The sequence below is a fragment of the Elephantulus edwardii genome, unplaced genomic scaffold (assembly GCF_000299155.1).
Source record: "Elephantulus edwardii isolate Elephantulus edwardi_28Jun2011 unplaced genomic scaffold, EleEdw1.0 scaffold00207, whole genome shotgun sequence".
NCBI lineage: Eukaryota > Metazoa > Chordata > Mammalia > Macroscelidea > Macroscelididae > Elephantulus > Elephantulus edwardii.
The window spans coordinates 3736089-3746668 of record NW_006399957.1 but is presented as its reverse complement, the minus strand read 5'-3'; the positions used below and the strand labels follow the sequence as shown (position 1 = coordinate 3746668).

At 56.8% G+C, this 10580-nt stretch overlaps 1 protein-coding gene across 1 annotated transcript; it reads left to right on the top strand.

Moving 5' to 3' along the window:
• Positions 1-3046: 3046 nt before the first annotated feature.
• TSHZ1 (teashirt zinc finger homeobox 1) lies at positions 3047-8505 on the top strand. The gene is made up of 3 exons (XM_006897248.1): positions 3047-3076; positions 4489-4589; positions 5328-8505. Exons 1-3 carry the CDS (start codon positions 3047-3049, stop codon positions 8503-8505), a joined length of 3309 nt encoding a protein of 1102 aa, XP_006897310.1.
• Positions 8506-10580: the final 2075 nt, after the last annotated feature.

The following is a 10580-nucleotide window of genomic DNA, read 5'->3' as shown; positions in this document are numbered from 1 at the left end:
CCCTATCGTAGGATGAAGACTCCCCACAACCTTGTCCTGGGATGCCCAAGGCTCCCCACAGTCCTGTCCTGGGGTGAGGGCTCCCCACATCCCTGTCCTGGGGTGAGGGGCAGCCTGGCCCCACCCTTTCTCCCTGGCTTTGCTCACCTCCTTTGTCATTTTAAAAAGAACTTTTCACCCCCTTGTTTCCTTTTACTTCTTTTCTAAAAACATTTTATTATACTAGTTTATTTACAGAATTTGAATATATTTCTTTTACTTCTTGTAGTAAATATACTGAGGATGGACATTTGTCACTGGTACCGTCTGCACAACCCTGTGACGTTTCCTGGGCCCGTGTTGTCTCCAGGATCTGACAGGTGCTCGAGTGCTTAAACCAGAAGCAGACCAAAAGGCCAAACTCCCTACCGCCTGGCCAGCTCTGACCTACGGCGACCCTTCATAGGAATTCCACATCCTTAAGGCAAGGAGGAGCTGAGCTCACCTGTCTCCCAGGGAGCTTCAAACCACGAACCTTTTGCTAAGCAGCCCCATTCCCTTTGCTTCCAGTCCCGTAGACTGCTGAGACTGTGACAGGTTCTAGGTGTAGCGCTGTGAGGCCGTCTCTGTACAGAAGCCTTTTCTCTAATCCCCGTGACTCCCGCTGTACCCCGAGAAGCCTGTGCGCGGAGCAGCAGAGGTCAGTGGGAAGGGGGAGACGCTGGTGACGTGGATTGACACGGGAGCAGCTCTGGGCTCGGGCCCAGCCAGGACTGTGCCGACGGGGCAGGAACAGGCAGCCTTTAGTCCGTGTGTGCGGTGGCCGCGAGGTGGAACCAGCTGTTGCACCTGCCATGTCCACAGCTAGAAGCAGAATTCTTGCCTGGGTGGGGGGCCAACAGTTAGACATGTCCCCTTCTTCTTCACCTCCTTTGAGACTCTGTCACTGCAGCAGGGCAGGCCCTTTACGAGGGTAAGTTCCTAATACTGTCTGCTCACCCAAAGTCAAATCCTTGCGTGGCAGTGGGTGCCCGAGAGACAAAGGGCAGAGTCTGTGGCCGGTGTGGTGCCAGGATTCCACGCCCGCCTCAGTCCTGCAGTGAAGGTGACCTGGGGAAGTCATTCGGCTGTAGGAGACTTGGCTTTCTCATCTGCAGAATGGACGTTTCTTACCTGAGGGGCAAATAGGGCAGAAAGAGGAAAATGCCGACTGGGCCCACCCAGGGCAGCCTTCGCCTCTCCAGTCAGTGCTCGTTTCTCTGCCCTGCACTGCCAGCGTGTTTCCCATGGACTGAAGGCCTGGGACAACCTTGCATCAAGCAGGAAACTCTGGTGACACAGTTGTTAGGCACTAGGCTGCTAACAGGAGGGTCAGTTGTTCAAATCCAGCATCTGCCCTATGGGAGAACGGGGAGGCTGTCTGCTTCCACAGAGACTTCCAGTCTTGGGAGCCCCTGGGCCAGTTCTCCTCTGTCCCCTGTGGTTGCTGCGATCGGAACCAGTTGAGTGGTGGTAGGTTTGGGTTGGTTCGCATCAGTAGATGTGTCAGCACCATTTTCCCAAGAGCATCGCTCACTTTGTGGCTCTGAGTCGCACTGTTACAATGTCCCATACTTTTCACTACACTGTTGTCCACATAAGACCCTGCACATAATTCACCGTCACTGGGAAGCCAGTGCGACTCCCGGCATGTGCTAATGGCTGTATTGTGCGGTCTGGAACCAGTAAGGTCGGATGAGGAGCTCTGAGATGAAGCTGAGGACAGCTTGGTAAACATCTCCTAGTTCCACTGGGAATGGTTGATTCCAGAAGGGGATTAGACCTCTGAAAGGAGGTGACATTGGAGCCTCCCCTTGGGGAGGGGGAGGCAGAGCGCTTAGGAGGAGGGGTGTAGGAAGAGGGAGTGGCCGGGCTGACGGAGCCCTGCACAACAGCCACGGAAGGGCTGACACAACACACAGATGGTACAACAGGACGGACCGAGGGCTAGACCGTGGGGTGTGAGGCCGGTGATGGAGAGAGCATGGCAGGAGAGGGGTCTTCCAGGCACTGTCTGGTGAGCATCCTCTGAGTTGGGTGTTCCCACCTACAGCGGCCTCACGAAATGCCTCTGGGAGCTGCTTAAGGAGCAGGGGTTTCTGTCTTTCCTCTTACAGCGATTTGAGTGATTCGAGTGAGTTTGCAAAGCAAATTTGTTTTCCATTCGACACTTTGTTTCCACAAACATTCTGTTTAATTCCCGCAGTGTAGTCACCCTTTTTCCACTTCCTCCTGCAGCGCACACTTCATGCCTCTGCCCCTCTGCCTTCGAGGCTTTGTCCTGTGCTTCTCCTTTGACCTGATAGAGCTGCCTACCAAACGGGATTGTTCACCCTCTAGGTCTGCTTCTGAGATGAGCCGTGGGGGAGAGCTCTGTGCCAGGTTTTGAGGGTGACTGAGGGCCACAGAACTGTCTTGCTTTTGGAGGTTGAGGGCTGAGTCAGGGCCCGAGTCCTGGGGGAAGGTTCTGCCTTGTTTGTGGCCCTGGCCCGTTCAGTCGTTGTTCGCTCATAGATGGCCCCACAGTTGGTTGGGATTTTCGTCCAGTAGCTATTCTTCTCAGCTGCATCTCAAAGAAGACACCAGAAGGGACTAGGGTTAGAATGCATTCTGCTCCTGTGACATCATTTGCTTTAACTGAGAACAGAGACTGGGTGATGTGAACGGACTGGTGTCACAGATGGGCAGCGGAGGAGGCCAACCACCTGCCTTCACAGCCCTTCACTCCGTGTTTGTTAGTGCCACTGTCTCTATAACAAAGCTCCCCACGGGCAGGACCTAGCTGCTCCTTCCTCCTCCCCACCCCCAAAGGCAGTGGATGCCCCAGCCCGGGTGAACATGGGCCAGGACGTCCCTGCAGGGCAAGCGGAGGACACTCTGGGCAGGTCCCTCTGGAGACAGATGTCATTTCTCCAGCTGAGGTTGTAGAACTCGTGAGGTGATGCACGGTAGCTTGTCATGAACACCTCACCTGGGGCACTTCTGGCCAGGTGGAACGAGGCAGATCAGGAACTCGTGGTCTGGGGTCATGGAGCAGGATGTCCAGGTGGCCTCCCCGGTAAGCAGGGCCAGGATGAGCCAGTGCTCAGCAGGCCTCCGAGGTGCCAGGGCAGCCCTGGGTTTGTTCTTTTGGGTTGAGATTCATTCGTGCTGTCTTCATGGGCAGAGGATGGGTCTGGCTTGAGCCTCAGGGGAAGCCTTCAGAGGACTTCAGGCCGGAACTGGCCAGAGACTCAGGGACCCACCAGGCCCTCCCTGGCAGGCTCCCACCCCAGCAGGCCCTCCCTGGCAGGCTCCCACCCCAGCAGGCCCTCCCTGGCAGGCTCCCACCCCAGCAGGCCCTCCCTGTCAGGCTCCCACCCCAGCAGGCCCTCCCTGGCAGGCTCCCACCCCAGCAGGCCCTCCCTGGCAGGCTCCCACCCCAGCAGGCCCTCCCTGGCAGGCTCCCACCCCCGCTTTCCTGTGAATGGCCACCAGAGGATGAACTGGTCCACAGATGGGCCAGCCACCTCTCGTAATGTGCTTCTCTGATGGCAGACCACTCATCCTCGGTGCTGAAGGGCTCTGCTGGGGTGGGGTGAGCTCCATAGGACCCCAAGATTCAGGGACACGGACCTGGGGTACACTCAAGGTCATGTGAGCTTCGCACTACCCAGGATGTAGAACTGGGGTACACTGGGTACCACAGCAGTCCCAGGACTCTGGACAGTGTGAGCTACAGAGTTTGCACAGAATTGAGTACATCTGCGAGTGTGTGTACATGTGTGTAGATTTGGTACATGATGGTGTGTACATGTGTGTCCTTTTGTGCATATGTGCTCACACGTACGTGGAGTCATGCCTGTGAATATCTGCATGTGTACATGGTCTCTGTGTGTACACGTCTCTCTGTGTGTGCACTCAGATTGGATAAATGTCTGAGTATATGTACACGTGTGCCTACTCTCTGTGTGTAATTGTGTGTGCGCATACCCCCCCCAGTTTGGGTGTCTGTGAGTGTGTACACATGTGTGCATGCTCTGTGTGTATGCACGTGTGAGTGCACCAGGTTGGATAAATGTGAATGTGTGCACGCGTGTGTGCATAGACTGTGGGTGCACGTGTGTCGTGTGAGCCGCTGAACTCCCACCACCTTCCCTCGCAGGTGTGAGCGTCCTTTTGTCCTTCCTGCTGCCTCAGGTCCCCTCCCGGGCATCTGAGACCTGCGTCCCCTCCTGTCAGCCCTCCTTAAATACTGTGTCCTTGCCACTGCCCCGTAGGATCTGGCTGTGATAACGTGCTAATGGCTACTTAGAGTTAATGAGACACCCTCCCAGGTCATTGCAGAGCCTCTCCTTGGGACTTTCTGGAAACTTCTTCCCACACTGCGGATGGGGCTCCAGCTCACGGTGCTGTTCCTTTGAGAGTGCTTAAGTGAAGCTCTGAGGTTCAGCAGGTTTAGGGGTTCCGCCCTGGGGACTCCTGTGGTAGCTGTTCTTACCCATCACAGAGCCAGAAAGGGAGGAGCTCGGGCCCCTTGAAGGCAGCGTGGAGTGCATGGGGGAGTCGGTGGACCCCTGGGGGTCTCTCAGGTACCGCCCCGCCCACCCTGCCATCTTCTGACCCTGAACAGAGAACTGTGTGTGTCCTGGGACCAGCAGACCTGACTGGCTGCCCAGCAGACTCCCCGTTTAGCCTGAGGCTGCAGTGCTAGGGTACAGAGCTGACCAGCACCCCCTCAGAGAGGACAGATAGCCCATTGCTGGCCAGCGAGGGGTGCTGTTCTTCCTGGAATGCACAGTCCATGCGCTCCTTCCTCCTGAGAACTGACAGTGGGGTCCCCACGCATGGATGGGACTGATGCTAGCTGCAGACAGTGGGAGGGGCCTGTGCTGCCAGGCGGGGGGACACGAGGAGGAGTCTTGTGGGCAGCTCTCTGGCCCCACCCCTCCATGCCCAGCTCTGGTGGCCTGGGGGCCATCTTCAGGAGGGGACTGCACGCTGGCCATTCACTTGTGCTTCTTTGGTGAGGATGTGCCCGCTCAGGAGGGGACAGGGTCTGAGTAATGCAGAGGTGGAGCGCGCAGATGCTCAGGGGAAGGTCAGTGGTTTAAACCCTCCTGCTGCCCCATGGAGACCATGTGGGGCTCGCAGTGAGTGGGAACTGACTTGTCGGCAGTGGGCTTGGTTAGGTGGGGTGCCGGAGGGGGCGTGTCTGCTGTGGGTGGATGGTGGGCCAGCCGGCAGTTGGGGCGCTGGGCTGAGCACGTGTTGAGGGTCTCCTGAGGGCTGGGGACTGTGTCCTCAGGGCCGTCCGCCTTACCTGACAGCCTTGCCTTGTCTCTCCCAGCTTATGTCCCCGAGGAGGAGCTGAAGGCGGCTGAGATCGATGAGGGAGCCCCGGAGGAGGACGGCCAGCCCCTGGACGTGCAGGAGAGCGAGTTCGCATGCAATGAGGACGGCGACGTCAAGGAGTCCCAGAGCTTCCAGAACTCCCCGGTCAGCACGGCCACCAACCAGGACGCGGGCTATGGGTCGCCGTTCAGCGAGGGCAGTGACCAGGCCCCCCACTTCAAACTGCCCTCCTCCCGCGAGGAGAAGGAGGATGCTCCGGGCCCCGAGTCCGTCTCCTACCCCCAGGACAGCCTGGCGCAGATCAAAGCCGTCTACGCCAACCTCTTCTCTGAGTCCTGCTGGTCCAGCCTGGCCCTGGACCTGAAGAAGCCCAGCCTGCCCACCAGCACCAGCGATGCCAGCCAGAAGGACAGCGCCCCGCCGGCCGCCACCCCACCGGCCGCCAGCACTGGCGCGCACTCGGCCACCACGAGCACCAGCACCAGCGCCAGCACGGGCACCGGCCATGGCGGCTCCGGCTACGACTGGCACCAGGCGGCGCTGGCCAAGACGCTGCAGCAGACGTCGTCATTCGGGCTGCTGCCCGAGCCCAGCCTCTTCAGCACCGTGCAACTGTACCGGCAGAACAACAAGTTGTACGGCTCCGTGTTCACTGGCGCCAGCAAGTTCCGCTGCAGGGACTGCAGCGCCGCCTATGACACGCTGGTGGAGCTGACGGTGCACATGAACGAGACGGGCCACTACCGCGACGACAACCGCGACAAGGACGCCGAGAAGGCCAAGCGCTGGTCCAAGCCCAGGAAGCGGTCGCTGATGGAGATGGAGGGCAAGGAGGATGCCCAGAAGGTGCTCAAGTGCATGTACTGCGGCCACTCCTTCGAGTCCCTGCAGGACCTCAGTGTCCACATGATCAAAACCAAGCATTACCAGAAAGTGCCTCTCAAGGAGCCGGTGCCCGCCATCACCAAGCTCGTGCCCTCCACCAAGAAGCGCGCCCTGCAGGAGCTCACCTCGCCCTGCTCGCCTGAGCCCACGGCGGCCGCCGATGGCCCGCTGGCCGAGGCCGGGAAGGACCAGAAGGCGGCCAACCCCTACGTGACCCCCAACAACCGCTACGGCTACCAGAATGGGGCGAGCTACACCTGGCAGTTCGAGGCCCGCAAGGCGCAGATCCTGAAGTGCATGGAGTGTGGGAGCTCCCACGACACCCTGCAGCAGCTCACGGCCCACATGATGGTCACTGGCCACTTCCTGAAGGTCACCACGTCCGCCTCCAAGAAGGGCAAGCAGCTGGTGCTGGACCCGGTGGTGGAGGACAAGATCCAGTCCATCCCACTGCCCCCCACCACGCACACCCGGCCGCCTGCTGGCGTCAAGAAGCAACCCGACTCGCCGGCCGGCTCCTCCACGGCTGAGGACAAGAAAGAGCCAGACAAGGACGGGGACAAGACGGCGCCCGCGGTGGCCAGTGAGGCGGACAAGAAGATCAAGGAGGAGAGCGAGGACAGTGCCGCCAAGCTGGAGCCCACCGCGCTGTACCAGTACCTGCGCGAGGAGGACCTGGACGACAGCCCCCGGGGCGGCGTGGACATCCTCAAGTCGCTGGAGAACACGGTGAGCACGGCCATCAGCAAGGCCCAGAACGGCGCGCCCTCGTGGGGTGGCTACCCTAGCATCCACGCGGCCTACCAGCTGCCGGGCGCCACCAAGCCGCCGCCGAGCGTGCAGGTGCCAGCGGCCTATGGCCCGGCCAAGGCGCTGGCTGAGCACAGTGCACTCCTGCCCTCGCCGGGCAGCCTCACGCCCCCGCCACACCGCAGCAACGTGTCGGCCATGGAGGAGCTAGTGGAGAAGGTGACGGGCAGGGCGTGCGTCAAGGAGGAGCGGCCAGCCCCCGAGAAGGAGAAGGGCTCCCCAGACAAGCCCTTGTCCCCGGTGGCGAAAGAGAACAAAGATCTCCCCAGAGCTGAGGACGTGGGCAGCAAGCCAACCCCCAGAAAGCGCCCAGACACGGAAGCAGGGAAGGCCAGGAAGGGGGCCCCCGGTGACGTACACCCCCCGAACGGCACCGAGCCCCTGAAAGCCAAAGTGGCCAACGGCTGCAGTGCCCTGGGCATCATCACCGAGCACTCGCCCGAGCCACCCTTCATCAACCCGCTGAGTGCGCTGCAGTCCATCATGAACGCCCACCTGGGCAAGGTGTCCAAGCCCGCCAGCCCCTCGCTGGACCCACTAGCCATGCTGTACAAGATCAGCAACAGCGTGCTAGACAGGCCTGCCCAGCCCGGTGCCCCCGGCAAGCAGGCCGATGCCATCGACCGCTACTACTACGAGAGCAGTGACCAGCCCATCGACCTGACCAAGTCCAAGAGCAAGCCCCTGGTGGCCGGGGTGGCTGAGGCCGTGGCGTCACCGCTGCGGGAGAGCGCGCTCATGGACATCTCGGATATGGTGAAGAACCTCACGGGCCGCCTGACGCCCAAGTCGTCCACGCCCTCCACCGTGTCTGAGAAGTCGGACGCCGACGGCAGCAGCTTTGAGGAGGCCCTGGACGAGCTGTCCCCCGTGCACAAGCGCAAGGGACGTCAGTCCAATTGGAACCCCCAGCACCTGCTCATCCTGCAGGCCCAGTTTGCGTCCAGTCTCCGGGAGACGCCCGAGGGCAAGTACATCATGTCCGACCTTGGTCCCCAGGAGCGGGTGCACATCTCCAAATTCACAGGCCTGTCCATGACCACCATCAGTCACTGGCTGGCCAATGTCAAATACCAGCTGCGCAGGACAGGAGGGACCAAGTTCCTCAAGAACCTCGACACGGGGCACCCCGTGTTCTTTTGCAACGATTGTGCCTCTCAGTTCAGGACCGCGCCCACCTACGTCAGCCACCTGGAGACGCACCTGGGCTTCAGCTTGAAGGACCTGTCCAAGCTGCCGCTCAGTCAGGTGCAGGAGCAGAACCCCACCAAGGTGCTCGCAGGCAAGCCGCTGGGTGCCCTGGGGGCGGCGGAGGAGGACCTGGGCTCCACATTCCAGTGCAGGCTCTGTAGCCGGACCTTTGCCAGCAAGCACGCGGTCAAACTGCACCTTAGCAAGACGCATGGCAAGTCCCCGGAGGACCACCTCATCTACGTCACAGAGCTGGAGAAACAATAGCACCCAGCCGGGCGGGAGCCAGCCCGGGCTTTGCACTAACGCTGTTGTCCTGCACGGGGCCTGGCCTGAGCCTCTGAAATCAGTGTCGTCCTTGGTTGCTGACCACCTGTCTGGACCTTGGTTTCCTTCCACCGGTTTTGTAGCTCCATTTCTACGCGCTCTGTCTGATCCTTGCATGTTACTTTTCTTTTTCTTCCGTGAGTCAAAGTCTGACCTTTATTTTCAACATCTGTTCTCGATGTTAAGCTATCTTTTGTAGGAAATAGTGGCACCCACTATGCAGAGACATTTATTTAGCGTCAAAGAGAGACACAAATAACCATGATAAAAAGACATCCTAAAATTACAAAGTTGCCATGACAATAAAGGTCATAGAACCAAGTCGTGTCAAATTTAACCCTGTGAGGACTGTAATTGCATTTCTGTGCCTTTCACTCAAAGAAAAAAAATTTTAAAAATAATAAAAAGGCTTAAAGGCATCTCATTCAGATCAAAAGCTGTGTCAGACACACAACTTATTTAATAATTAAAAAAAAAGCTTTTATATGCAGGACTGGTTTGTGCGGGAACATGTGTCTGGAAGACAGAGAGCCGTGTAGGACCGTGGGGTAGGAGTCACAGCCGCACATGTTTAAACAAAGCAGCACCAGCCAGGTCACCACAAACATCCCAGTCACCACTATGCTGAGACCCTCTGGAAGCTGAAAAATGCCACTTTGGGCAAAAATGAAAACAAAAAACGTAAAAAAAGTATGCAAGCTATTATTTAAAGATGTGTACAAATGCTATTTCTTTTTTCCTGTAAAATACTGCGGTTTATAGTTATTTACAAATGTAAGCTTTGGTACAAGCTGACCTTTCTATCGTGTGCTGCATTGGTAAATGAGGATAAAAGTGGGGGAGGGGGGCAATGGAATTCTTTCCTTGTAAATTGCCAGCATCAGCTTAAAAAAAAACCCACAAAAAAAAAAAAGACTCTCTGTTACATATCGTCCCATTTTAATCTATTCAACTTTCTTTGTACCTCCTGGCTGTATGGTTTCTCTTTTAACTTTTTATATTGTCATTTTATATTCAATTTCTGTGTATATAATGTAAAACCACAATTTTTGAATAAAATTTAGTTCCTGCGGCTTGATCTAAATAGAGAAATTTTACTGGTACCTGCATCTTTCTGGGTGCATGTACTTAAAAGAAGAAAAAAAGAAACTATGAGACAGAAATGAATGAATGAATGAAGCCAGCTCAGCACTGCACTGCTAATTTTGCCTTTTGATGTTCTGTCATTAATACCTGTACAGTACATTTTGGTTCACGCAGTTCAATCCACTGTTTTCTCAAATGTAAAATAAACCCACACACAGTTCTTGGTTTACGTCCATTGTCATGTCGTCATTCTGGTGCATGTATGATGTGACACACAGTGGCCAGCAGAAATCCTGGCATCCTTCTCGAGTGGCGTGTGTGTCCCCTGACTTCACACTGAGGATAGGCGCTGTGTCTAATGAATGATGGCGATGCTAGTTGCCTGCACTGGGTGCCTGAGCTGCAGAGCTTCGCCAGTGGGTGATGGTGACGGTGGGTTGGTACCTACCTGGAAGGGGCCAGCTGGTGTAGTGCACAACATAAGAAGCCTCTTACTGAAAGATTGGTGGTTCAAAGCCACCAGAAGTCCCACAGGAGAAAGATGGGCAGCCTCTGAAGTGGACGGAACATGGCCACGACCCAGACAGAGCTTAGTTACTGTGGGTTTGGGATCCACTTGCACTGACGTGCTTCTCGGGAGGACCCTCGAGCTCTCTTAACAAATGTTTGTCACCATCCTTCCTGGGCTTCTGGGGTCTTCAAATGGAGGGAGGGACAGAACTTGCTCCTTTGTGAAGACCCGGGGGTCTCGGAACTGGTTCTGGGTTACTTCCAAGAGGAGCTCCTGATTGCTGTACTTTTTAAATGTGCATTCTTTTGTGTTTTGATAGGGGTTTTCGTGATGTAAAGACATACATTATGCAACAAGCCCTCCACAGTTTCTGCCGTTTGGCCTTATTATTTACCTTCGAGTTCTCCATCCGTGCTGA

Coding starts and splice junctions, on each gene's coding strand:
- TSHZ1 (XM_006897248.1), top strand. CDS start 3,047: ATGGAGCAGGATGTCCAGGTGGCCTCCCCG. Junction 3,077..4,488: donor ATGTCCAGGTGGCCTCCCCG/GTAAGCAGGGCC, acceptor CTCCTGTGGTAG/CTGTTCTTACCCATCACAGA. Junction 4,590..5,327: donor GACCCCTGGGGGTCTCTCAG/GTACCGCCCCGC, acceptor CTTACCTGACAG/CCTTGCCTTGTCTCTCCCAG.